The sequence below is a fragment of the Moschus berezovskii genome, chromosome 3 (genome assembly GCF_049115385.1).
Source record: "Moschus berezovskii isolate FMDL1 chromosome 3, NW_MosBer_1.0, whole genome shotgun sequence".
NCBI classification, from domain to species: Eukaryota; Metazoa; Chordata; class Mammalia; order Artiodactyla; family Moschidae; genus Moschus; species Moschus berezovskii.
The window spans coordinates 52,367,023-52,394,887 of NC_142462.1; the positions used below are offsets into that span (position 1 = coordinate 52,367,023).

Consider the following 27,865-nt stretch of genomic DNA (forward strand, 5'->3'; position numbering starts at 1 on the left):
GTCATGACCCCGGAAGCACATCCTTCCTACAGTCCAGACTGAGACGATGGCGGCGGCGGCGGCGGCCGTGGCCCGAGCGGTGCTGTTTTCTGCGGCGCGGCGGCGGCTCTGCGGTTTCACCGAGAGGCTCCTGATCGGAGGCGCTGCTGGGCAGGTGAGCTTCCGTCTACTTGTCTGGGTGCCACCTGGAATCAGGCTAGACCGGGCCTCACCCGCAGGACCCCGTGCGGCGAACCCGAGTTAACGGGCGCCCGGGCGGGCCGCGGGCGTCAGCCCCACACACCTCCAGCTGCGGATCGGGCCTTAGCTGGGACCAGTGGGGCATCCGGCCGCCGGGGACGCTTATTTCCGTCGGCGCTGGACTGGCTCTGGTCACCCGCAGCGCGTGACCTGCGAGGGACGTGTGGGATGACCCTCGTTTACTAACCCCCCCTCCCCAGTTACTCATAAGCCATTATAAAGAGTGCGTGTTGATTACTAAAATCGCAGTGGTTACAATGGGGGGTGAGGCACTGTTAAAAACTGAGTACCCACCCCATCTGCTCCGAGTTCTCTTTTGCCTAAAACTGGCTCTCGTCCTGAGCTTCAGCTCTGCTTCCTGTGAACCATGGGGCAGCTAAAGGAGAAGTTTGTCTGTATGTGTATTTTTCTCCTAAGAGACTAGCTTTCTCTAGAGTTCGTGGGACTTTCAACATATGTGTATAAAGAAGAAAACATGTGGGACCTGCGAATAGTCCGTAGTCAATAAATCAGTCAGCCAGAGTGTATCTTGAGTGATTACCCTTCTTCCTACCCTCTCTTTTTCTGTCCTTTTCAAAACTGCTTTTCTTGAACAGTGGAAGCTAAGCATTTCTATACTGTGCGTGTATTTTTATATTTTTCTCTCCCTTTCTTGACTTTTTTCTCCCCTTCTTGTTCCTTTTATGAATACTAAACATTTCTAGAAGTATTGAAATAAAAGTAGTTTCTTTTAGGATAATGACAAAAACTGTTCATTTTTCTTCAGGAAAGGGCATGTTTGTAGACTTGTTGCTGGCTTTAGGAAAGTAGTTGGTTGAGGAATGTTCTTAGGGTAGGCAAAGGGGTGGATCTAGTGAAGTAAAAGTTAAGGAGGAAAGAGTACTTTAGAGTCTTTTTGAGATAGATTTGGTTTTCTAATCAGTAATTTGTATTAAGACTAGTAATATGTTTTGCTGCTTCCTTTCTCCCCAACCAGTCATATTTTGGAGGAAACAGATTGAGAAGTACACAGGCTGCTACACAAGTTGTTCTGAATGTTCCTGAAACGCGAGTAACCTGTTTGGAGAATGGACTCAGGGTGGCCTCTGAAGACTCTGGGCTCTCAACATGCACAGTAAGTGATTTAGTTTGACCCCTCATTAGGAGAGAGCAGACTGTAGGTGTAAAGCTTTTCAGTAAGTTGGCAGGTAGTTGAAAGTAGCAGCAGTTATTTTGCCTTCACAAGTGATTGTCACTTGTGAAGCTTTTCTTGTAATACTTCCATACTGGGTGCATGTGTGCTTAGTTTAAGTGACTGCATCTTGTAGCAGGTTGTATTGTGCAGTGTTGATAATAATGAGAGCAGTACATTTGCTGGACTGCTGTGTGCTAAATGTTTTGACATATCTTGTCTTATGTGATCTTTAAAATACTTCTTTGTAGCAGGGATCATTGCATCCATTTTATAGTTGAAAAACAAGATTCGAGAAATTAAATGGTTTTGTCCAAGGTCACAACAACTAATACATGACAGAACCAGGATCTTAACCTAGAATTTCTGACAGTCTCTTCTGATGTTCTTTATCCTATATTTGATAATTGACTGTAGTAACACATTGGGCTAACAATCTGGGTCCTCAGTAAACCTGGCACCCAGTAGACTGACAACTAAAATTTTTAAATATGATAATTCATAGGATTATATTGTCAATCCAGTCAAGTCAAGAAAACTTTAATGTTAAGACTGGAAAGCATTTGTGAGAAAAAGGAAGAATACTGCCCCCACCCCTACCTTATCCCCTCAAAAGAAAGAAGGTGATGTCTTATCTAATTCTTACCTGACTGTATTAAGGTTGGGCTCTGGATTGATGCTGGAAGTCGATATGAAAATGAGAAGAATAATGGAACAGCTCACTTTCTGGAGCATATGGCTTTCAAGGCAAGTTATAAAGATTATTTTTTAAATGCATTTTAAGAGACAGTAAACACAAAGTCTTATTCTAAGGTAAAGAGGACTACTTCAAAAGTATAGCATGTCTTACTTTTATTGTTTTTTAGAATCTTTCTTTTTTCAGGATAATTACCTGAAATAATTACTGATAATTGCTCTGTAGAGGTGAAACAAAGATTTTCTCTTAGGATGTAAATGTCATCTGAAAGTATGTCACTATTTCTGAAGCAAATTTGGTCCTTACACCAAACTGTATATAGGCTTCTGTCCTCATTGTCTGAACTGTGTAGAACAAATGAGGGATAATGGGAGAGATTTTATATATATATATATATATATTTTTTTCCCCCTCTCTCTTTTATTTCAGGGCACCAAAAAGAGATCCCAATTAGATCTGGAGCTTGAAATTGAAAATATGGGTGCTCATCTCAATGCCTATACCTCCAGAGAGCAGACTGTATATTATGCCAAAGCATTCTCTAAAGATTTGCCAAGAGGTATTATTATTTATGCTGCAGATATGTAATTTTCACAGGCATTCAGAAATAATTTAGTACTGTTTTCATTATGTTTCTTGAGAAAGAGTAAACCCCAGAAATGTGAAAATAAGTGAATCATACTCTGGGTGAGGGGGCACCTATTTTTCCTACAAATATGACAAATGATATTAAATATTTATAGACTGCAAGACTTGTACAAACCAGGTCCTAACACTTGATTCAAATACTAATTCCTCCAGAGTCATTCCTGGGTAGTAAACAATTTTTAATTGTTTTATTATATATTCAGTTTTACTGTCTACTTTTTATTTTTGTTTTTCTCTGTTATCTGAATTTTTCATTTCTGTTACAAGCCAGAACATGTTTTATATCTTCTGACTGCCGGGCTTTGTTTTTGAACAGAACGTGCTTGCTTCTTTATTGCATTTGCACATTCTGGTTCCTCCTCCTGGAGTGCCTTCTTTCTTAGCTTCCTTTCCATTATTTTTTTTTTTTCAAAATTCAATTTATTTAAACTAAAACCAAAAAAATTAAACCTACCTAAAACAGCTCACTTATTTTTTCCCTCCCCCATCTCTGGTGATGACCAATCTGAATAAAACTGTATCATTAGAATACTTAAACAATAGTTTGCCCCACCTAACTCCCAGGTTGTCTGGGTTTGTAGCTACTTCTGGAATAAACAAGTGATGGTATTAAATTATATATGTATATGTGTGTGTGTGTGTATATATATATAAATTCTTTGATACTTGTATATATCCTATTTCTGACTGCATTTGACTTAGAATATCTTTAAAGTCCAATTTAATTTCAGGTATGTTATTGAGGATCTATGCTTTTAAATTTCAGTATTAAATATACATTAGAAAGAAGATTCTGATTAAAACATAAATATTGGGAAGTATGAATCCCCAGTTTTAGGTACCAGTCTAGACTACTACTTCCAAATAGAGGAGGCTCTTCATACAGGATCTCTCATTTTCCGTCCTTGGGCTCTTCCTTACCCATCTGGGCCTTTACTTGTCTGGACAGATGGGATTTTATTGTTTTTAAATTTTACTGGAGCGTTTTTGATTTGATTCACAACATGGTGTTAGATGGACAGATAGCTTTAATTTGGTTTTACAAATTATTTTTTTGGTCATAATCTCGGTCCCAGCTTATTCTTACAGTCTGTTTTGTCATTTTGGGCAATATAGAGGTAATTAATTACAGGAGGTCCTTGGTACTGGAACATTATTGCTTCTGAAACAAGTCCACTTTAAGTGAACTTAAGGAACAGAAGTTTACAGCAGGATAACAACATGAAAGTTGATAAATTTGTTTTCTATTTACTAAAATTTAGATTGTGATTACAACTGTATACTGATTCGTCAAGGATAGTTGAGGTTTCTCTTTTTTGGAGAAGTATATACTTTGATAAAATTGCTTAATAGCATGATGTATCCTTTAGTTTACTTGTGACTTTTTACAAATTAGGGTCATTTTTGTATAAATATTTGAAGGTTTTATCAGTTTTCCCCAAGGGTCACTTAATTATCCTTTGATAGTTACATGTATGTCTTTTGGGGTAATTATCCTTTTCTTCAGCTGTTAACTGTTTCAGCTCTGTTGAATCATCATTTATCAGAGACTTTGATAAACAGTCAGAATCTAACCAACACTGGCCATTAATTGGAATTAAGTGGGGAAAGAAAGATGTTTGAGATGACACTAATTCTGGCAAATTTAGAAATTTTCTCCAAGCCCCTGTACCACAGGGGATTATATTTTTCATTTTAATTTATTCCTTTTAGGTATATCATATGTACAGAAACATTTATTTCTTCCAGTTTAATCATTTATTCAATATTGAGTGCTGGTCACTATCTTGCTTTCTGATGCTAATTTAATAGATATTAATAGTAAAAATTAAGACTCTTAGTGTTTCTTCCTGTGTTTTATTTTCAATTAGCTGTAGAAATTCTTGCTGATATAATACAAAACAGCACATTGGGAGAAGCAGAGATTGAACGTGAACGTGGAGTAATCCTTAGAGAGATGCAGGAAGTTGAAACCAATTTACAAGAAGTTGTTTTTGATTATCTTCATGCCACAGCTTATCAAAATACTGCACTTGGACGGACAATTTTGGGACCAACTGAAAATATCAAGTAGGTATAATTCTCAGATTTTTTCTTTTTTTTTGAGAAAAAATTTGAATTGTGAAAATTAACATTCACAAAAGTATGTTTCAGAAAGTAATTTTTTACCCCCAATAATATGAATGAAATTGTATCATTACAGTACTTGAACGACCCTTTAGCCCCACTTGACTTCCAGGTATCTGTGTTTATACCTATTTCTGCAGATGATATTACATTTTATATATACATATATATATGTTGAAATTCTTTGATACTTGTTGCATATATCCTGTTTCTGACTGCATTTAACTTAGAATAACTTTAAGATCCAATTTAATTGGATATTATGTGACGTATATTATGTGAGGATCTATGCTTTTAAATTTCCCTTTAGTACTGCTTTTCTTACTCTATTTACAGATCTATAAATCGTAAGGACTTAGTGGATTATATAACCACACATTATAAGGGGCCAAGAATAGTACTTGCTGCTGCTGGAGGTAAGTTTAAATTTCTATGAGTGTTTTAAACAGAGTGATATGCTTATCAGTTTGATCCTGTTGGGAGGTATCTTTTAGAGTTTTCATTTACAGAGCAAATTTTTTAGTGTGCTGGGTAAGGGCAGTGTGGAACACTGAAACTGGATTTGCCCCATCTTCTCTTTACTTAGTAGAGTTTTTTAATAGGAAAACTTGGTGACCCTCTAGGACATAAGTGAACACACATAATGGAAGTTACCTGCAAGGAAAGGGCAGATGGGTGAGCTGGAAGATATCGACAGTTGGAAGATAGTGTTCAACAGTTTGGGAATCTCTTGAGATTTTAAATTATTTCTTGAGAACTAGCTTCATCCTTGGTCAGGCATGGCCTGAGTATGTTACATTGTTTATTCATTCTTTGATTTGTTCCTTCATTCATTCAGTCAGTCAGTTCAGTCGCTCAGTCGTGTCCGACTCTCCGTGACCCCATGAATCACAGCACGCCAGGCCTCCCTGTCCATCACCAACTCCCGGAGTTCACTCAAACCCATGTCCACAGAGTCGGTGATGCCATCCAGCCATCTCATTCTCCGTCGTCCCCTTCTCCTCCCGCCCCCAACCTTTCCCAGCATCAGTAGATCTGCTTATTACTGAGAAGGGGAAGTATATAAGGGATTTTGAGACTATTTAATGGGAATTTGAACACGAAAGTGGCATGAGGACAAGGCCTCCTTGGAGGAACATGTTTGAAGCCAGTGAAAGAAAGTAAGTTGAGGTTAGATTTTGCTAGATTTCCTGGTAGTCTGAATTTAGGCAAATAGTACATTTTATTGGTTTCCAGTTTTATTTTCTCGTTTTAAGACAAAATGAAGATCTACATGGAATGTACTTTTGTGTAAATTTTCCTTTAGAAATGACAATAATTTAAAATTCTAGTTGGCCTGGATAGACTTTGAGCAGAGGCGGGAGGAGAAGGGGACGACAGAGAATGAGATGGCTGGATGGCATCACCGACTCTGTGGACATGAGTTTGAGTGAACTCCGGGAGTTGGTGCTGGACAGGGAGGCCTGGCGTGCTGTGATTCATGGGGTCGCAGAGAGTCGGACACGACTGAGCAACTGAACTGAACTGAACTGAATGAAGATGAAAATGAGGTTAACTGTCAGAAACATTCTCTTGAGTTAGTAACACTGTTTCTAAAATGGCTGGTGCTGACTGGAGTTCCACAATGAAACTGCCTTGGAAAGGGGACCCTGTTGGTTGGATAGGGCCTCAACAACTAAGTTGTCTAGGAGATTCTGCCATGGATGCAGTGAGTTTTGTCACACAGTTCATTGGTTCATTTTGACATTGTCAGAGTTGGGATATCTTACAATTAATTAATGGCCTATCCTAGATTAATTAGCATATTGTCTTATTGGTACATAAGCGATGGTGTTTCTTATAAACAGTGGCATTATAAATTCAGTGAAATAGGCCAGACCCAGCTTCATTTAAAAAAAAAAAGAAATTATTGGCTTCCCTGCCTTTTGGATAGAGGTAAGTAGAGGTGGTATTGGGACAGGAGCTGAATGTCTGGAACATCCAACCAGGAGGGCTGCAGATAAAGGTAGTAAAACAGTGGAGGTGGTTGCCAGGTGCTGAGAATTGTGTCCATGCTCATGGGTCTACACTCTCTGCTGACATCTTTGTACCACCAAGGTCTTCCTATTGTTTTGTCACTGTCTAGACTGATATCCAAGGTGGCTCTCCTATGTAGTGATTGTGAAAAGAACGTGTATATAATCATTCACTGTCTTGTTTTATACCAGAGATTGTTTGGAAAATATGGGTGTAAGTTGTGCCTTTATGTTCTAATGGAATGTTTCATTAAAAAAAAAAATCTTGTGGCGATATTTTTTACGGCACTTACCTATGCCTGAATTTGTCTTGTAAGTTTAAGAATCTTTCACTGAATCTCTTTAGGCTCAAGTTTGGAAAATAGGGCTATAGAATCCAAGTACTTAAATTTTGGATGGCAAATAGTATTTGATTAGCTATGAATTGACTCAGGAATCTATATGAGGTTATTTTAGTCCTGAATTTTGATAACAGAGCACAGAGAATAAAACATGTCTTATGTCCAGCTTTCTTTAAATGATACAGAGCTCGTATTCTTTTCTACTTTAAAAATTTATTAAAAAGTGACCCTTTGTTGCTAGTTTGCAGCTAGGACTTTTGGGGGCTTACCTAGTGGCTCAGTTGGTAAAGAATTCACTTGTAATGCAGGAGACTGCCTACATTGCAGGAGACCTGACTTGGATTCATGAGTCATGAACATGCCCTGGAGAAGGAAATGGCAACCCACTCCAGTATTCTTGTGTGGGAAATCCTATGGGCAGAGGAGCCTGGTTGGCTACTGTCCATGGGTTTGCAAGAGTTGGACATGACTTAGCAATTCAACCACCACCACCACCATTCTAGGACTTTTACTTAATATAACATGATTTTGTATGGAAAGTAATATCTTCAAGCTATCTTATCTTTATCTTTGAATCAGTGGATGAAAACTGATTGTTCTTCAGAATGAGAAATCTGTGCAGCCACAAGTCTTATCACCAGGGATAAAATGTGCCTTGTGAGCTTACTCTTGAAAAGGCTTTTACTGACTGCAAGCGGTCCTTGTGTAACCTGTATCAGTTTACCCCCTTAAGCTCATTGTAAACAGAAGCACTGGCAGTTAATTGTGTGCTTTACGTTGTATTGCTGCTGGATATATGAAATATTTTCCTTCAATATAGGAGTTTCCCATGATGAGCTGCTTGAGTTAGCAAAATTTCATTTTGGTGAATCTTTGTCCACACACAAAGGAGAAATACCAGCTCTGCCTCCGTGCAAGTTCACAGGAAGTGAGGTAGGCCAAGCCTCCTAAACTCGCATTTAACCCTTTTGGTTTCTTGTGTTGTGTTTATGACCGTTTGTACCAAATGTGCCTGTTCCTAGCAGTAAAATGGAGGAAACCAAAGGAGTCCAAATGCACATGGACTCAGTTGCTTATATTTCTTCCTGTTCCATATATTTATATATTTAACCACCTATTTTTCTAAGGAAAATATTATTTGGTCTTTTTGTGCTTTTTGACATTATGCCTATTTTCCTATTGGCAGGGCATAAAAGTAATCTTTTATTTTAAAAACATCCCACATTTTGACACTATTAGATTTATTCCGGACTAAGTCTACCCACAGTACATTTCTGGGCGTAGCTTTAGACAAATCTACTCTCTATCAGCTATTTCTTTAAGCCTCATTAGAAGCTTTTTTTGCCACATTAGGGATGATACTCATATATTATATCTGGAAAGAAGCCTGATGTTGGCAGTTACATGAGACTAGCATTGGCAGTACGAAAATAAGCCGGTTAAGATTAGCCTAAATTTAGACAGAAAAATTCAGACTGATGATTATTTCTGCCAGTTAAATAATGCAAAGCTTTTTGACCATGTAATTATCTGGTGGCTGTGTCTGTAGTATTTCAACTGGAGATCTTTTGGTGAAATCCTTCTGAACTATGGAGTATAAATAATGAGGCCTGACTTTTTAAAAAACAAGAGTGTCATGGTGAGCATTTTAAGTTTGCAATCAATAGAACTGGTGAATTAGTTTCTTGTCAAGCTTGTTATAGAGTGGTAATCTTAACTAGAGCTTTGCATCCTTTATCCCAACTAGATTCGAGTGAGGGATGACAAGATGCCTTTGGCACACCTTGCAGTAGCTGTTGAAGCTGTTGGTTGGGCACATCCAGATACAATCTGTCTCATGGTTGCAAACACACTGATTGGCAACTGGGATCGCTCTTTTGGAGGAGGAATGGTATGTGATTTTAAAATAAATTTCCATAATAAATGAGAAGATCAAACTGAATTTTGACTTACGTATGAACTGATCCTGGATTGCTCCTAGGCAAGAAAAAAAACAATATTTTTCTTTTGCTGTATTGTTAAATTTTGATTAAGGATAGAAGGATTCATTGATAGTACTATACCAATGTTAATATCCTAATTTTATAACTGTAGTGAGGTTAAATTCATTGTTTTTCAGAAGTGTGTATTAACAAGTATTTGGGGGTAAAAAGGATATCTGCACTATATTCTAAACAGTTGAAAAATATGTTAAAGAGAATGATAAAGGAAAAAAAGTAACAGTTGTTAAGGAATTTGGATAAAGGTAATTCTTTGTACTGTTTTTGTTCCTATTCTGTCTGAAATTACTTCAAAATTATTATTGTTGTTCATTTGCTGTGTCTGACTCTCTGCAACCCTATGGACTGCAGCACACCAGGTTCCTCTCTCCTCCCGTATCTCCTGGAGTTTGTTGAGATTCATGTCCATTGAGTTGGTGATTTCATCCAGTTATCTCATCCTCTGCTGCCCCCTTCTCCTCTTGCCCTCCATCTTTCCCACCATCAGGATCTTTTCCAGTGAGCTGAGCCTTCACATCCAAGTATGGTGGCCAAAGTATTGGAGCTTCACTTCAGCATCAGTCCTTCCAATGAATATTCAGGGTTGATTTCCTTTACCATTGAGTAGTTTGATCTCCTGGCAGTCTAAGGGACTCTCAGGAGTCTTCTCCAGCACAATTTGAAAGCATCAATTCTTTGGTGCTCAGTCTTTTTATGGTCCAACTCTCGTATCAGTATTTGACTACTGGAAGAACCGTAGCTTTGACCATATGGATGTTTCTCAGCAAAGTGATTTCTCTGCTTTTTAATACACCGTAGGTTTGTCATAGTTTTTCGTCCAAGGAGCAAGCATCTTAATTTCATGGCTGCAGTCACCATCCACAGATTTTGCAGCCGAAGAAAATAAATCTGTCACTGCTTCCACTTATTCCCCTTCTATTTGCCATGAAGTGATGGAACTGGATGCCATGATCTTAGTTTTTTGAATGTTGAGTCTTAAGCCAGCTTTTTCACTCTACTCTTTTACCCTGAACAAGAGTTCTTTAGTTCATCTTCATTTTTTGCCATTAGAGTGGTATCCTCTGCGTGTCCGAGGTTATTGATATTTCTCCCGGCAGTCTTGATTCCAGCCTGTGATTCATCCAGCCTGGCATTTTGCATGATGTACTCTGCATACAAGTTAAATAAGCAGGGTGACAATATATAGCCTTCTCATACTGGTTTCCTAATTTGGAACCAGTCTGTTGTTCCATGTCTGGTTCTAACTGTTGCTTCTTGACCCGTGTACAGGTTTCTCAGGAGACAGGTAAGGTAGTCTGGTATTCCTATCTCTTTAAGAATATTCCAGTCTGTTGTGATCCACACTGTAAAAGGCTTTAGCATAGTCAGTGAAGCAGATGTTTTCCTGAAATTCCCTTGCTTTCTCTATGATCCAGTGAATGTTGGCCATTTGATCACTGGTTCCTCTGCCTTTAGTCTCAACACAGTTTGTACACCTAGAAGTTCTTGATTAACATACTGCTGACACCTAGCTTGACAGATTTGGATTTTGAGCATAAGCTTACTTGCATATGAAGTGAGTGCAATTGTATGACAGTTTGAACATTCTTTGGCATTTCCCTTGGAATGAAAACTGACCTTTTCCAGTCCTGTGGCCACTGCTGAGTTTTCCAAATTTCCTGACATATTGAGTGCAGCACCTTAACAGCATCATTTTAGGATGTTAAATAGCAGTGTATATATTTGTACTCAAAGACTTGATAAAATATATTTCATAAGATAATCTTAGGTTCACATGCTGTATGTATTTCAATTTTTAAGCAAACTGCCAAAAGCTCTACAAAGTATGTTGGTAATAGCAGTGCATTATTTTACTTTTTAAATTAACATTTTTTAACTTTTTTGTTGGCAAAGCATATTGGTATAGTTCATTCAGTTTTTTGGTTGATATGGTTATAAATGATTATTCAACAAAGCTGGAACACATACATAATTAATAACCATATCCCATGTCAGTCAGTGGTAGAAGAGGAATGCGCTGGGTTGGATAAGCCAAGGATCCTGAGAATGTGCCCCAACTACAGTATATGAGGTCATCCCATTTTTAATTTTAGGGATAGCTCTGTCCTGACAGGATTTGTCACTTCTTTTTTTGGTTTTAATTTTTGTATTGTAGTTGACTTATAATGTAGTTGTGTTAGTTTTGGATATATAGCTAAGTGATATATAAATCCATTCACAGAGTATTAAGTAGAGTTCCCTGTGGCATGCATAGGTCCTTGTTGATTATTTTATATATAGTGGTCTGTATATGTTAATCCTAAACTCAAAGTCTGTGAGTCTGTTTCTCTTTTTGTAAATAGGTTCACTTGTATCTTTTTTTGTTTTTTAAGATTCTACATATAAGTGATATATTTGCTTTTCTCTTAGTATGATAATCTCTCAGTATGATAATGTATTATTTTAGAAGTGGGTGCAGCTTTTAAGGATTAACCCTTTTAACATTATGAGTTTCTCTGGGGATGATACATTGGGCTGGTGAGGTAACTATAATTCTTAGTTTCATTGAGTTGTAGCTTTTTATTGAGATACTGCTGAATAAAACTGAGAAACTCAGCTTTTTTGGGCAGTTACTATTTCTACATTTTTCTTTCTAGTAGTCTACACATGTATACCTACAGTTCTCTTGGACAATTTCTTTTCCTTACAGAATTTATCTAGCAAGCTGGCCCAGCTTACCTGTCATGGCAACCTCTGCCATAGCTTCCAGTCTTTCAACACTTCCTACACAGATACAGGATTGTGGGGAATCTATATGGTTTGTGAACCAGCCACTGTTGCAGATATGCTACATGTTGTTCAAAAAGAATGGTGAGAAAATAATTTAAATCTTGCTTAAGAATTACCAATTTAGACTAGTTTCTTCTTTTACACTGTTGACAGTGATTAATTTTTTATGGTGATAGCATTTTATTAAGAGAACAAGACTAAGTACTGTTCAATAGTAGCAATTATTGCAGTGTTTTAAATATCACATTTCTTCTGGGTTTTATGTGACGCTGATTTATGTTATAGAAAGTTCTTAATCATTAAGTAACATATTACTTCAGAAAGATCTTTAAAATGTTTAAACGCCAACTAGACTTTTAGGTAATATTTCTAAACCTATCTGGCTTGGAAGGGCTGAAGTTGCCATTGCTAAAAGAAATGTCGTGTTTTAGTCAAAACTAGTACCTTGAGACAGGCAGAAGGCCCCACGACTTCTTGGAAAACTGTTATCTAGCTCTGGTCCCTTTCCTACACCATTTGTAAATGGTTTACACCCTAGCCAGATGTGAAGTGAAGTAGCTCAGTCATGTCCGACTCTTTGTGATCCCATGGACTGTAGCCTTCCAGGCTCCTCCGTCCATGAGATTTTCCAGGCAAGAGTACTGGAGTGGGTTGCCATTTCCTTCTCAAGGGGCTCTTCCTGACCCAGTGATTGAACCTGGGTCTCCCACATTGCAGGCACATGCTTTATTGTCTGAGCCAGACTTAAAGAGATGTAATCATTCAGAAATTTTCAAAATGACTGTAGAATTTCTCAAAATGCAGTCAGCCTATTTTTATATTGTAGTGAATCTCTGCTAACCATATCACTTTTGAGAAATTAACCCTACCAGGAAATAACCAGTAATATTTTAACTTTTGTGTAAGACTTGGGATCAGTAGTAATTTCAACTTTTTACTAAACTGAATTCATAATCACCTGTACATTGTGGTGTAACAGAGAATATAGCATCCTTTCTTTCTTTAGGTCATTAACTCATAAAACATCTAACATTTTCAAATTACTTGACCTTTGATTTTTCCAAATGGTTTTTAGGATGCGACTGTGTACAAGTGTCACTGAAAGTGAAGTTGCACGAGCCAAAAATCTTCTGAAAACAAACATGTTGCTGCAACTTGATGGTAAAAGAATAAAGACTTAGGTCTTATTTTCACATGGTTGATCTATATTCCAGTCCTTAGTTTTCCTTTTTCTTTCAAACAGGTTCCACTCCCATCTGTGAAGATATAGGTAGGCAAATGTTATGCTATAATCGAAGAATTCCCATCCCTGAGCTTGAAGCAAGAATTGATGTAAGTAGTCCTTAGATACTGTTGGATCGTGTGTAAAACAATGTTATTAATACAATAGCTGAAGATAGGTATCATAAAATTTGCTTTAGCTCTAAAACATTCCAGGTATACAATGTCTACTACTAAAAAAAACAGAATGCTTGTATCTTCAATTTTTCAGGCTGTAAATGCTGAGATAATTCAAGAAGTGTGTACCAAATATATTTATGATAAGAGTCCAGCTGTTGCTGCTGTTGGTAAGCCTGACTCCTAGTCTCCCATGCAGAAAGTTGGCTAAGGACTTTCCTTCTATTTAGTTATAACTGTCTTTTCTTTTAAATCCTTAGGTCCTATTGAGCAACTACCAGATTTTAACCAGATATGCAGTAACATGCGCTGGCTTCATGATTAAAAATGCTAATAAACATTTGGAACATTGTACAACTGAGACCCTCAAGTCGTAAAGAAAAAAAAAAAAAAAACACTTCTATACTGGTAAATATGAATAAAATACTGTATGTCAGACTTTGAATTGATAAGACCACCACAATGAATGGTAGATCTCTGAACTCTGAGAAATTATGCTGAGACACACTTTAAGTATAATTTTAAGAATGAAAATTTGTATGGTATTTTCGGTTTTATTATAAAAATGCACACACAACAAAGATTGTCATAAGTCATTTCTTGCCTCTACTTGCATTCAGCACTTGCTCTTGAGCAGCTTTCTTTGCTTTTACCATTTCAACCAGTTCCTAGGAAGAGACAAATATTTTACTTAGACAAAGAAGTCGTCAGGATTTGCAGACATTTCTGGTGTTTGATACAAATACATAAAACATTCAAATTGGATGTTTATACTGTACTGAAAAGGTTGATTTTTTAAACTAACTGCGAGAGCTAGGAAATTTCTAATACTGGCCCCACAACTATGGTGGTATTGAAATAAGCACAAAAACATAATTTAAATGATAATGGAATCTATAAACTAAAGATCTACAACCTTGTATCGTTTCATGCAGTCCTTCTTTGTCCTGCCAGGCACTGCTTCTGCTATTTTTTCCCATCTTTCAGGTGTATTTACTGGGTATGTTTTCAAAGCTTGTTCCAAAAGCTTCTGTTCTTCTGTTGTCCAAGGGGTGAAATCTGTGCATGGACCTGTTTAAGAAACAAATTTTATTTGAAACACTTATCCTAATTGATAGAAAACTGTTTCAGAACACCTTCTCAGATGAATCATTTGGTAAGTGCCCATCTGAATCTGGTGTGTAATCTTGAACTTTGAGATTAGACACACATATACCAGTATTGAGTTGACCACAAAGTTTTTCCATCTTATGGAAAACCCAAACAAACTTTGTGGCCAACCCAATATTAAGTGGCGAAAAAAAACTTTAGATAGCTCACATCCCAGAAAATTATCTGAGACAAAAGGAAAGAAATGTATTTTCTGGTCTCAAAATATACTTACCAGACATTTTTTAAAAATCAGATTTAAAATATACAGTTGGACTGTTGAGTCAAAAACACAATCATAAATCATTTTAGATTTCTGATAAATCTAGTTCCTTATAGCATAGAGAAAAGAGCTGCCTAACTACAAAACTTTTAGCTGGATGAGAGCCTGTAAACTACTCTCATTTTACACTGGAAAAAACAATTTTAACAAAATTAAGGCAGGTGACCAATGCTGTAGAGGCAATGTGAGATTAGATTCCATGTTCCAGAGTGCCACTGTCAGCACGTCCCCTAAGGCCTATGCTGTGCATCTCTACTAAACCAAATCTGTATGTCTGATAGAACACTTCACAGATGCATCACAAATACATTCCTTCCTAAGGATATAAGAAGTGCACATCCCACTTTTGTAGGAAAATTAAAATGGTTAAAAAGCTGACTTGGTTTAGTAGTAGGTCTAAGTTAATGGACTGATAGCTTAAGTTATTTCAGACCGTGCAATAAGAACACAGTGGCACCTATCCTGCCAAATAATGAGACGACTGCTTCAAATGGTATCTGGGTGTGAAGTCTGGAAATCTAAGTTATTTCCCAACTAAAAAATACTCATAGGCACAGTGAACAAGTTAAAAAACAATACACCTCAAAACAAGGCAGAGAACTTCCATTTAAAGACAAGATTAAAGACTTCTGGCTTTTTTGAAGTCAGTTTTTAAGTTCCAGAAAGCCCTTAAGTGGAATTTTGTTTTATTAGTTTGAAGAACCGTTTAGCATCATAGATTTAACTCGCTTTCTCTCTCTCAGAAAAAAAATGGAACTGGCATGTAATTATTATCTCCTATTATTAGCCAAGTATTGGGTTGGCCAAAAGTTCATTCAAGTTTTTATTTTTTAACATTTTCTGGAAAAACATGAATGAACTTTTTGGCTAACCCAGTACTTCACAATACCAAAATGAATGAAATGTAAAATTTCTATGAGAAATCACCATTCCAAAAAATGCAGCCAACTTGCTGTTTACTGGTACAGTTGGAGAGGGGGGGCCTGCCATAGAAGAGAAAAAGGAGTCGGGCCCACACACCACATCACCGCCAATCACTCCTGCCCTCACAGGGTCACCTACTTGCCAGAAAACAACCGTCAGTGTCTGCTTCAAGCATGTAAATTAGAACCACAAGAAAGGGCTGAGAATAACAGTAATATCTGAACATGTCTGCATTTTGTAGAGGGCATAAGGAAGCGAGAGCATTATCTCCTTTAGACGTGCCCTCCAAGTGTCCTGAAATGTCCACTTTGTTACTTATCTTTCTTGTGCTCAACTGCTCAGTGGTTTCTGGCTTTTTGTGGCCCTATGGACTGTAGCCTGTCAGGCTCATCTGTCCATGGAATTTTCCAAGCAAGAATAATGGAGTAGTTGTCACTTCTACTCCAGGTAACATTCTTAAAAGAGCCAAAATAACACTCAGCCTAGACAAAAGCCACCCTTGATTTTGCAAATGCATCGAGCAAACAATGTTTTTTTGCTCTTTATAGAGAACATTCTAAGTCTCTTCTATTAATATATTTGAAATACCGGATAATAAATCAGACTAAGAATATAGGAAAAGTGGCACTGTTAAGATAGGGACAGGAGATCACGAAGAGTCAAAGCTGTTAATTAATCCCAAAACAGATTTGGCACTGTGATCTGGAAAGTGTATCCAAGATTAGCTTAGTTAGGGAGAAAGGACTGGTGGCTCACAAATGCATGAAGTGAAAGAGAACTTTTCAAACGTTTGTCAACAACACACAGTAAGGAAAAATGTATCACATCCCAAACACATATACACATGAATAAAAGTTTCACAAATACCCACTTGTATAACAGATGTAATGCGCTCTGATATTTTCTCTTCATGACGCATTAAACTGATTTCATGACCCACTTCTGAGTCATAATTTGAATTTGAAACACACTAGTCCAGAGTAATCAGATTAGCTAGAACACTCAAGACAACGTCAGCATAACAAATTGTGTAACTTGTTCTGAACATGTGATTTGTAGGCATCCTGCCCCTCCACTCCTGTCTTCTCTTAAAAACTAGGACATTTCCTTATATATAGTGTATTTTTCAAAATTAGGAAATTAACCTTGATAAAAAGTTACAGACCTTAAATTTCAATCGTTGTAATATCCTTTAATACTGATTTGCAAAATCTGATGAACAAAACAAACACACCCCTCCCCTCATGGCATATGAAATGGAAGAACGGCAGTTTTCAGTGGTGTTGAAATCAGTCAGTTCTAAAGATTACACCTTCCAGTCTGCTAAATGCTTTATTTTCCAGTCATTCTGCATGTAGGCCCTAGATCTTATATATTCTCATCAGACACAAGATTAGTATTTTCTACTCAGAAGAATGAAATTTCATTACCTTCAAATCGTTCTGAAGGTGTTGCATTGTCTGCCTGAGGCACCACACCATGTTCTTTCTTAAATTTATCAAAAGCCTTTTTATTTATGTCATCCTTTTGATGAGGGTCTGAGAAGGGAAAAAATATAATACAGTTCATATCAGTCTTGCATTAAATTGCATAGATTACTTTTAAAATATGTATCTAATGTAGCAAAGAAACTGATTTGACAAAAACTAACTCACCAAGTTTTTGAAGGCTCTTTGCTTTGCCAATAACATCTTTGGCAGTTCTCTTAACTCCAGAAGAAGAATGTATGTTCATGTAATTAGCAATAACTTCCCATCTAGAAAAATGGATATAATAATGAGAAAAAAAAATCAAAACTCAAAATGATCCTACATTTTTACTGCAGAAGGGTTAGCTGTAATATCTAAAGAATTAGTTCTAAATTGGTGCTCTAATTATTACTACTGCCTGGACTTGAGCATTTAAATCAGCTGTATATAATCTTGGTTTCAAGTCTGTATAAAATCTTACAGATTGTGTAAAAAATCAACAGAAATAAAAGCACACATTTGTGTACACTGCCATTTGGACACATACTTTTAAGCTCCAGGTTGAGGTGGGAAGTAATAAAGGAGAATTAAGACTAAAGAGAAACCATAGAAAATAAAACCTAGTGCCTAGTATAAGCCACAATGGAACAGGCCAACATGACAGTCAAGGTTTATGTCTCATGATCCTTAATTTCCTGAGAAACTGATGAAGCATCCTGCTGTACATATGGATCTTTATATGTGTGCTGGTATTAGCTGTTAAGACTAGCAGGTTCAAAATGCACTCTGCTTTTTACATTTTCCACCGTGACACAGAATTTAGCATCTAGACCCAAGCACATCTTTGGAAACTTGCTGTAATATGCTGCTATTTCAGATGTCTGTCTACATAATCCTTAGGCTCCAGTGAAGAGAAGCTTCATTAGAACCAATACCTTGAATTTGTTCCAGCAGGGAAGAGATTCACAGCTTTAATGAGTAATTGCAGATCATCTTCTGACCAATGTTTACTTCCGTTTCCACCTCCGCCAGCTGACTTCTCTGCATTCTTAGATGCTTGTCGCATACGAGCCTCAGCTTCCTCTTTCTCTTTTCTAATTTGCTCATTTATTTCTTCTATCTATACAAATATCATAGGTAAGTCAGGGACTTAAAGCATCTTACTACTCTGAGTGCTCTTTCTGGCTGGACCCCTGTGGTTCTCTACCCTCAGCATCATCCAGACAAGGACCCTACACTGCCCCAGCCAGGCTGCATATCTGCTTCAAGGAACCAAGAACCAGCCTCAGCCTAACCTACACTGTATTCCTGTTACATGATATCTATTTGCTGTGGACACTACTTGTTAAGTTTACAGTTAGTGGGTTACTCACCCACAAGGCAATTTCAAAGCTCGTATCTATCCACTCTTTTGCAGACAGTATCATTTATTTTCTACAAAAAGCAGCACAGCAAAGTGCCCTTTGTTTAATCTTTAAGTTCTACCTTTTACACTGTCACTTCCAGTGTACCTTCAAACAAGTGAAACAACAAAAACATGCCTGTACTTGATGCTGCTTCTGCTATCTTGGAGTCATCTTTGACTCGTTTTCCCACTTCAGTCCCTTAGAACAAGTCACCAAGTCCCAAAGATTTCAGTGATTCCCATCATCACTCATAGTCCAAGTCCTCCAAGTGAGACTCTTACACTAGTCACTTACACTCATCCAATGCCTCTTGTCTACAAATGCCAGATTAATAGCAGTGTTAACCCTGTGCTTTTCAAAAGATGTCATCTTGGTATTCAAATCTTGCTTAATTTGGCTTTACTCTTCTTAACCAACTAAATCTTTCACACACAACCCCCCCCCCCACCAACTTTCTATTCCTACCTGTATTTTATGGTTCATGCTGCTCCCCTGACCTTCATTTAACAATGTCGTCCTTCAAAACTGGCTCAAACCCTTCACTGAGCTTCCCTGACAGCTCCAACCTAGTGTTGGCACTTCCTTTCTAAGCTACAGACAGTATTTACTGGGGGTCATTTTGATCCTTAGGCCTTTTCTCTTTAGTGTAACTGTTCCTGAACTTTGTGGTAGCAATAAATAGCATAAGACTTTCTCCACATCACCTAAGCACAGGGTTATATATAGCAGGTACTAACACTTGTTGCACTGAATTGAATTTCTGGGCCTGTTTCCTCATCTGTAAAATAAAAGGTGTAGACTAGACAGAATAAAAATCTCTTTTGGTTCTAAATGTTATTATCCTACAAAAATGCTCAAGGAATTAATCGACACAATTTTTTTTAACAGTGATTCTGAAAAATCTATGATTAATGTGCTAGATGACCACAAATCAAACAAATATATATGATAGTAAGCATAAATACTTAAATCCAGTTTATATCAACCCAAACAGAGATGAGACACTTTCTGCCCCTCCAGTAACTTCCATGCTGGCTGGGGAAATGCTGAGGCGAAAGCAGTACTGAGGCAGAGGGGCGTGTAACACAGGGAGAAGTGGTGCGATGACCTGTTTTTCCAGAGCAGCCTTTCCTGCTTCTTTAGTAGACGATGTGAGTGTTTCATTCAAGCACTGTAAACTTAAAAGAAAACGGGATGAAACTTTACCCTAAGCCCAACAAAAGACTTCAACAGCAGCTCTATAGTTATACCTTGCTAATTCAAGCCGGTCACAAAGTTTTTCCACTTCTTCCATCATTTTAACACGTTCTGCCTCACTGTCAGAAAAGTGATTCCAGGTCTAGAAGTATAAACACAAACATTTTCATCTTTTATCTACTGGCACTCAAGACATCCATAAGCACAAAGCTTGAAGTTTTCAAGAAGTTCTTAAGTTGAACATGTTGCCTTCTGACCACCAAAAACCACATTCCCAGGGCACCTCGCAAGGCTCTCCCTGGCCAGCCAGCAATAAAGAGGCGTCAGCAAATGGATGGAGGAACAAAACAGAAACAACATGATGGTGCAGAAGACCTCCGGATGTTATAAAACAATGATTCCTCACAGAACCACTGAAGAATCAAGAAACTCCTTTTTAGGCTGCCTGTTCTATCTAGTGTGTGCGCCGAACTATAAAAAAAATAATGTGTTAAGGAATAGGAAGTCCAGCAACATCTGTTGACTAGAGATGATACTTAGAATGGAATGTCATGATGTGCCTGGATGAACAAGAATTGGAAAGTACTTCTCATGCTTCTTTAAGCTGCTGCTGACACATCTCCCATTCCTCGCTTTTCCTTGCTGTCTTACTCCATGCAACCTGGTGCTAAGGTTCCAATGCTTCTTTTACTGGGACACTTCCCTAGGCTTTCGCTTCCTCTCAGTTAAGTCACTTAGTAATGTACAACTCTTTGCGACCCCATGGACTGCAGCATGCCAGGCTTCCCTGTCGATCACCAACTCCTGGAGCTTACTCAACTCATGTCCATCGAGTCGGTGATGCCATCCAACCTCTGTTGTCCCCTTCTCCTGCCTTCGATCTTTCCCAGCATCAGGGTCTTTCCCAATGAGTCAATTCTTTGCATCAGGTGGCCAAAGTATTGGAGCTTCAGCCTCAGCGTCAGTCCTTCCAATGAACATTCAGGATTGATTTCCTTTAGGATTGACTGGTTGAATCCCCTTGCAGTCCAAGGGACTCTCCAGAGCCTTCTCCAATACCACCGTTCAAAAGCATCAATTCTTCGGTGCTCAGCTTTCTTTATAGTTCAACTCTCGAAACAAACATGACTACTGAAAAAACCATAGCTTTGACTAGATGGACCTTTGTTGGCAAAGTAATGTTTTTGCGTTTTAATATGCTGTCTAGGTTGGTCATAGCTTCTTCCAAGGAGCAAGCATCTTTTAATTTCATGGCTGCAACCAACATCTGCAGTGATTTTGGAGCCCAAGAAAATAAAGTCTGTCACTGTTTCCCTTGTTTCCCCATCTATTTGCCATGAATTAATGGGACCGGATGCCATGATCTTAAGTTTTTTGAATGCTGAGTTTTAAGCCAACTTTTTCACTCTCCTCTTTCACTTTCATCAAAAGGCTCAGTTCCTCTTTGCTTTCTGCCGTAAGAGTGGTGTCATCTGCATATGTGAGTTATTGGTATTTCTCCTGGCAATCTTGATTCCAGCTTGTGCTTCACCCAGCTTGGCATTTTGCATGATGTACTCTGCATATAACTTAAATAAGCAGGGTGACAATATACAGCCTTGATGTACGCCTTTCCCAATTTGGAACAAGTCTGTTGTTCCATGTCCAGTTCTAATTTGCTTCTTGACCTGCATACAGATTTCTCAGAAGGCAGGTAAGATGGTCTGGTATTCCCATCTCTTTAATAATGTTCCAGTTTGCTGTGATCCACACTGTCAAAGGCTTTGGCGTAGTCAGTAAACAGAAGTAGATGTCTTTCTGGGACTCTTTTGCTTTTTCTATGATCCAACAGATGTTGGCAACTTAATCTCTGGTTCCTCTGCCTTTTCTAAATCCAGCTTGAACATCTGGAATTTTTTGGTTCATGTTCTGTTGAAGCGTCACTTGGAGAATTTTGAACATTACTTTGCTAGTGTGAGAGATGAGTGCAGTTGTGCAGTTTGAACATTCTTTGGCACTGCCTTTCTTTGAGATTGGAATGAAAACTGGTCTTTTCCAGTCCTGTGGCTACTGCTGAGTTTTCCAAATTTGCTGGCATATTGAGTGCAGCACTTTTGCAGCATCATCTTTTAGGATTTAAAATAGCTCAGCTGGAAATCCATCACCTCCACTAGCTTTGTTCGTAGTGATGCTTCCTAAGGCCACTTGACTACGCGTTCCAGGATGCCTGGCTCTAGGGGAGTGATCACACCATTGTGATTATCTGGGTCATGAAGATCTTTTTTTGTATAGTTCTTCTGTGTATTTTTGCCACCTTTTCTTAGTATCTAATGCTTCCGTTAGGTCCATATCGTTTCTGTCCTTTATTGTGCCCATCTTTGCATGAAGTGTTCCCTTGGTATCTCAAATTTTCTTGAAGAGATCTCTAGTCTTTCCCATTCTACTGTTTTTCCTCTCTTTGCATTGATCACTAAGGAAGGCGTTCTTACCTCTCCTTGCTGTTCTTTAGAACTCTGCATTCAGATGGGTATGTCTTTCTTTCACCCTTTGCCTTTCGCTTCTCTTTTCTCAGCAATTTTTAAGGCCTCCTCAGACAACCATTTGCCTTTTCTTTTTTGGGGGATGGTCTTGATCACTGCTTTCTGTATAGTATCACGAACCTCTGTCCATAGTTCTTCAGGCACCCTTATCATATCTAATCCCTTGAATCTATTTGTCACTTCATCTGTATAATCATAAGGGATTTGATTTAGATCATACCTGAATGGTCTAGTGGTTTTCCCTGTGTGTGTGTGTGTGTGTGTGTTGCTCAGTCGTGTCTGACTCTTCGCGATCCTATGGACTATAGTTCACCAGGTTCCTCTGTCCGTGGGATTCTCTGGGCAAGAATACTGGAGTGGGTTGCTATTTCCTTCTCCATTTAAGTGTGAATTGTGCAATAAGGAATTCATGATCTGATCCACAGTCAGCTCCCAGTCTTTTTTTTGCTGACCATATAGAGCTTTTCCATCTTTGGCTGCAAGGAATATAATCAATCTGATTTTGGTATTGACCATCTGGTTATGTACATGTGTAGAGATGTCTCTTGTGTTGTTGGAAGAGTGTGTTTGCCACGACCAGTGCATTCTCATGGCAAAACTCTGTTAGCCTTTGCCCTGCTTCATTTTGTACTCCAAGGCCAAACTTGCCTGATACTCCAGGTATCTCTTGACTTCCTACTTTTGTATTCCAGTTCCCTATGATGCAAAGGACATCTTTTTTGGGTGTTAGTTCTAGAAGCTCTTGTAAGTCATCATAGAACCGTTAAACTTTAGATTCTTGGCATTAGTGGTTGGGGCTTAGACTTGGATTACTGTGATACTGAATCATTTGCCTTGGAAACAAACAGAGATCATTCTGTCATTTTTGAGACAGAACCCAAGTACTGAATTTTGGACTCTTTTGTTGACTATGAGGGTTAGTCTATTTCTTCTAAGGGATTCTTACCCACAGCAGTAGATAATAATGGTCATCTGAATTAAATTCACCCATTCCCATCCATTTTATTTAGTTCACTGATTCCTAAAATGTTGACCTTCACTCTTGGCATCTCTTGTGTGACCACTTTCAATCCACCTTGATTCATGGACCTAACATTCCATGTTCCTATGCAATATTGTTCTTTACAGCATCAGACTTTACTTCCAAAACCAGTCACATCCACAACTGGGTGTGTTTTTGCTTTGGCTCTGTCTCTTCAATCTTTCTGGAGTTATTTCTCTGCTCTTCTCCAGTAGCATATTGGGCACCTACTGACCTGGGGAGTTCATCTTTCATTGTTGTATCTTTTTGCCTTTTCATACTGTTCATGGGCTTCTCAAGGCAAGAATACTGAAGTGGTTTGCCATTCCCTTCTCCAGTGGAACATGTTTTGTTAGAACTCTCCATCATGATCTGTCCATCTTGGGTGGCCCTACAAGGCATGGCTCAGTTTCACTGAGTTAGACAAGGCCGTGGTCCACGTGATCGGTTTGGTTAATTTTCTGTGATTATGGTTTTCATTCTGTCTGCCCTCTGGTGAATAAGGATAAGAGGCTTATGAAAGCTTTCTGACAGGAGATTGACTTGGGGCAGGGCCGGGGCGGGCGGGGGTGGGAAGACTGGGTCTGCTTCTGATGGGCAGGGCTATGCTCAGTCAATCTTTATTTATTTATTTTTAAACAGTTTTCATATTTATTTATTTAATTTGAAGATCTATTAACAATTTATCAATCTTTAATCCAATTTTCTGTTGATGGGCAGGGCTGTGTTTCCTCCCTGTTGTTTGTTCCCTACCTTCAAATGGCAACCCACTGCAGTAAATCCCATGGACGGAGAAGCCTGGTAGGCTACAGTCCATGGGGTCGCAAACAGTTGGACGCGACTGAGCGACTTCACTTTCACTTTCTTCCTTAACACCACCTGTTTGGTACTTTCTCAACCTAGTACTCATCTTTAAGGAGCAATAATATAAAGTTACCAAAGGCCAGAACTTTAACCCTCTTTTATGTACCATCTTTAAGAACCATTTAAATTTTCTATTTTCTAACTAACTTTTAAAGTTTTTGATTCAGTTCTCCTTATGCCAAATCTAACAAATGCTACATGTGGATGATCTCCTCTCATCTTCACAACTCTTTCTAGGTATTATTTCAGTTACTGTAAAGGTGAGGAAATTGAGACACAAATAGGTTGAGGGAACCTCCTGAGAACCACAGCCAGGACCTAGGAAGTAGAGAATGACTTCAAATCTAAGCTGCTAGCCCTGAGCCATGCTCTCAACAACTATAATACACTGCATTCTTCTCAATATAATTTTCTAGGTGAAATCTGAGGAAAATATTTCATTTTTTCTATTTAGATTTTCCGCTTTTCAAAAGTCTGAAGAGACAGATTGTGTTTTTATTAAATGTCTTTCAAAGCCTAGTGATGGGGCAGTTTTAATTTCAGTTTTATTAAGTAAAGATTTAAGATGCCATACATTAGAATACATATTCTAGTGTCTGGAGCCTCTGGACAATTACATGAAAGAGTTTTCTGTACATAGTAAGCATGAACATACTTGTTGAATTAAACTGCAATGGTGTAGTATATGCTGTGGCAATCTCTAGCTTGGAATTTCATTAATTTATCCATTTGATGCTGTATGATATGAAATAATACTGGCCTCTAATTTTACCAGTTTAAAACCTAAGACCGTCTCTTGGACAAAACTACATTTGAAAACTTTTGGGCCTTTTTAGTCAATATTTTTAGTAAAATCTATATTTGCACACAAACTACCAGCACTGAACTAAATAATATCCCTTTATTTAGACAAAAATGAAAGTTTTTATATCCTTAAAAGTTTAACTTCTAAAAGAACTTTTTATGTGATAAAAATTAATTTTACATATTAAAGAAGCAACCAGACAAAACCAATTTGTGGCGCATTCTTAGAATAAATGATCTGATTTCTCCATCTGGGGGAAGGGGGCGAGATAGTGATGGTAGGACACAACCAGAAGATAAACAGACACAACCAGAAGATAAACAGCTGTCACTGTTGCACTTATTTAGATCCTAATTTGAACAATTCAAGTATAAAAAGATGTTAAGATAATCAAGACGATCTGAATATGAAACATGTATTAAAATAATAAGCCTTCTTCTTTTTGAAGGTTTAAAAAGGTTATTTTTAAAAGATGGTTATTTTAAGAACAAAACACGACCCTATCAGAGTTGCATACTGAATATGCATGTGTGAAATTTTTAAAAAGTGAATTTTAAAACATTTATGTTTTGAGGTAAAATGCAGATAGTAGTTTAATTATATTTTTATCGTACAGAAACCGCAACCTGATTTACTTGTATGTAGTGCTTATTCAATCAGTCGACGTACCTTGCATGAGTTTCGAAGTTTTTGCCTTTCTTTCTTAATGGCTTTTTTCTGGATATCTTTTTCCTTCTTTGCCAATAATGCTTGTTGTCTAACTTCCTCCTCTTCTTTCTCCTTTGCTAACCGAGCAGCTTCTAATTCAGCTTGTCTTTGCTTTAATAAATTATTTAGTAATAAAATTAGAATTCTTAAATGCTCTATAACCTTACTAAAAAAATACAATTTTTAGTAACTTATATTACAGAAAGGTAAACAACTTATCAAAGTAGAAGGAAAATCAGATGGCAAAGTTCTACAAAAATTTATAGAAATGTAAACAGACATATTAGAAATAAGTGTAGTATTAAGAAATTTATATGACATCATGTTTTTGCCCAGTAAGAATTTGGTGGTAAAGAATATCCTTCTGTCAACTGTGCCAAGTGTTATGATTCATTCGTAGCACCTAGTTCTTTACTGACAGATTCAGTGTTTAAAATAGACCTGAAGACTGACTATTATGAACATTTGCAGTCCAACTTTATCAAATGTCATCTTACTTTCTCTTTAGCCTCTTGCTCCTTTCGTTTTGCGTCTGCTTTTGCTTTCTTTTCTGCTTCTTTCTTGGCTTTTTCCTCTTCCTTAAATTTTTTTATCCTTGGGTCACAGCTATATGCATTATCTACCAAAAAAAAATTAAATCTTTTGAATGTCTAACATATAATTAAAGAACTCTAAAAACCCATCAGTTACACTTACCAACTAATGTTCTTATTCTGTTCATTTCTTCTTTTTTCCTTTGGGCCCTTGTTGCTCTGTTCTGCTTTTCAATCCATCTCCTTTCGTCACGGCTATTAAATAGGAAATATTGGAAACTATTGCTTATAGATTGTATGATAGGAAAATGTAATGCTTTATAAGTAAAACTAGTTAAGCAACCAGAAGAAAAAGAATTTGCTGACTTGAGCTTTATTGACAATTGCATAAGTAATTTCATTAGCATATCATATTTAGCACTATTAAGCTTGTGAGATAGGATCTCAAAATATCAAAAAAACTCATTTACAATGGATATACAGAAAAATGTGAAAGAAAATACACACAGTGCATTTTTATATCATCACAAATACCAAAGAACCAAATAAATGTTTTATCAATGATTTACATACATACCATTCTGCTTTTTCTTTTTCTTCTTCATCTAAATAAGAAAATTCTCTCCAAGAATCAAAATTATACCTAATAAAAACAGAAATAAAATAAAGTCAAGCCAAAACAAATGAAAAATATCTTCCTTTTAAAATTAAGTTAGGAGCATAAAATTTTAAGAAACGTTAATGACAAGTGGATGAGTTTAATAGATCCCTCTTTTCTGATACTGAAATCACACTATACTCAAGTCTTTTTCTTCTTCTTTTTAAAATGATGCTGTATTTGGAATGGAAGTCTAAAATACTTATCAGCCCTAAATCAAAATCCAGCTTCCTGTATCTCTTCTGAATATCAGGTTTTACTCTTGACTGGGACTTGTTACAAGTTGTCCCTGCCTTCACCTCTACTAGTTTGTCAAGTTTTAAGGTCACCTAGTAATGGTCACTTTATCTGGTTTGTATTCTCTGAAGGTAAGAGCAACTACAACTGACAGAGCTAAATTTGTCATTTCTCTTTTATAGTGATTTGGTTTTCATATTTACTACATGCTGCTGCTGCTAAGTCACTTCAGTCGTGTCCGACTCTGTGCGACCCCATAGACGGAAGCCCACCAGGCTCCCCCGTCCCTGGGATTCTCCAGGCAAGAACACTGGAGTGGGTTGCCATTTCCTTCTCCAATGTGTGAAAGAGGAAAGTGAAAAGTGAAAGTGAAGTCGCTCAGTCGTGTCCGACCCTTAGCGACCTCACGGACTGCAGCCTACCAGGCTCCTCCATCCATGGGATTTTCTAGGCAATAGTACTGGAGTGGCTTGCCATTGCCTTCTCCATTTACTACATACTTAATGAGAAAATATAGCACACATAAAAGTAGAAAATGAGTAATATGTATTAAAATTAATGAACCAGTTAGAGACTGCAGTCTTGTCATATATTCAAATAACTTTAAAAATAAATGAAAAATTATTTTTTACTGAATTCAAATGACTCCTTATTTTTTTTTTTTAATTGCTATAGTGTGCTTGACA

At 37.6% G+C, this 27,865-nt stretch overlaps 2 protein-coding genes across 5 annotated transcripts in view; one reads left to right on the forward strand and one right to left on the reverse strand.

Moving 5' to 3' along the window:
• The first annotated feature begins 15 nt into the window (after window positions 1-15).
• PMPCB (peptidase, mitochondrial processing subunit beta) lies at window positions 16-27,815 on the forward strand. Of its 2 annotated transcripts, none has more exons than XM_055420722.2 (14): window positions 16-154; window positions 1,217-1,354; window positions 2,072-2,158; window positions 2,538-2,667; window positions 4,628-4,826; window positions 5,220-5,299; window positions 8,060-8,172; window positions 8,987-9,130; window positions 11,929-12,089; window positions 13,084-13,169; window positions 13,252-13,340; window positions 13,501-13,576; window positions 13,667-14,562; window positions 27,362-27,815. In XM_055420722.2, the coding sequence occupies exons 1-13, from the start codon at window positions 47-49 to the stop codon at window positions 13,729-13,731; spliced, it is 1,476 nt and encodes a 491-aa protein (XP_055276697.1). In that variant the 5' UTR covers window positions 16-46; the 3' UTR covers window positions 13,732-14,562; window positions 27,362-27,815. The 2 variants fall into 2 exon arrangements, with proteins under 2 accessions (XP_055276697.1, XP_088690301.1); XM_088834175.1 differs by having other exon boundaries at window positions 13,667-13,814.
• DNAJC2 (DnaJ heat shock protein family (Hsp40) member C2) overlaps window positions 12,084-27,865 on the reverse strand; it is a 32,232-nt gene continuing 16,450 nt past the window's right edge. For 2 of the 3 annotated variants that reach the window (XM_055420721.2, XM_055420719.2), the window contains exons 7-18: window positions 26,862-26,927; window positions 26,448-26,539; window positions 26,249-26,370; window positions 25,713-25,862; window positions 19,888-19,976; window positions 19,746-19,815; window positions 18,167-18,351; window positions 17,418-17,518; window positions 17,193-17,300; window positions 14,323-14,477; window positions 14,011-14,074; window positions 12,084-13,264 (exon numbers count right to left, since the gene is read on the reverse strand). In XM_055420721.2, coding sequence (XP_055276696.1) covers window positions 13,212-13,264; window positions 14,011-14,074; window positions 14,323-14,477; window positions 17,193-17,300; window positions 17,418-17,518; window positions 18,167-18,351; window positions 19,746-19,815; window positions 19,888-19,976; window positions 25,713-25,862; window positions 26,249-26,370; window positions 26,448-26,539; window positions 26,862-26,927 — 1,255 coding nt within the window. In that variant the 3' untranslated portion in view covers window positions 12,084-13,211. Of the gene's footprint in view, window positions 13,265-13,922; window positions 14,075-14,322; window positions 14,478-17,192; window positions 17,301-17,417; window positions 17,519-18,166; window positions 18,352-19,745; window positions 19,816-19,887; window positions 19,977-25,712; window positions 25,863-26,248; window positions 26,371-26,447; window positions 26,540-26,861; window positions 26,928-27,865 lie in introns of those variants that run through there. The other variant, XM_055420720.2, reaches the window with a different exon arrangement.

Excerpts from the sequence above, each read along its gene's own strand:
- PMPCB (XM_055420722.2), top strand. The coding sequence starts at position 47 with ATGGCGGCGGCGGCGGCGGCCGTGGCCCGAGCGGTGCTGTTTTCTGCG. Across the intron at positions 1,355-2,071 it reads CTGGGCTCTCAACATGCACA|GTTGGGCTCTGGATTGATGC; the intron begins GTAAGTGATTTA and ends GACTGTATTAAG. Across the intron at positions 2,668-4,627 it reads CTCTAAAGATTTGCCAAGAG|CTGTAGAAATTCTTGCTGAT; the intron begins GTATTATTATTT and ends ATTTTCAATTAG.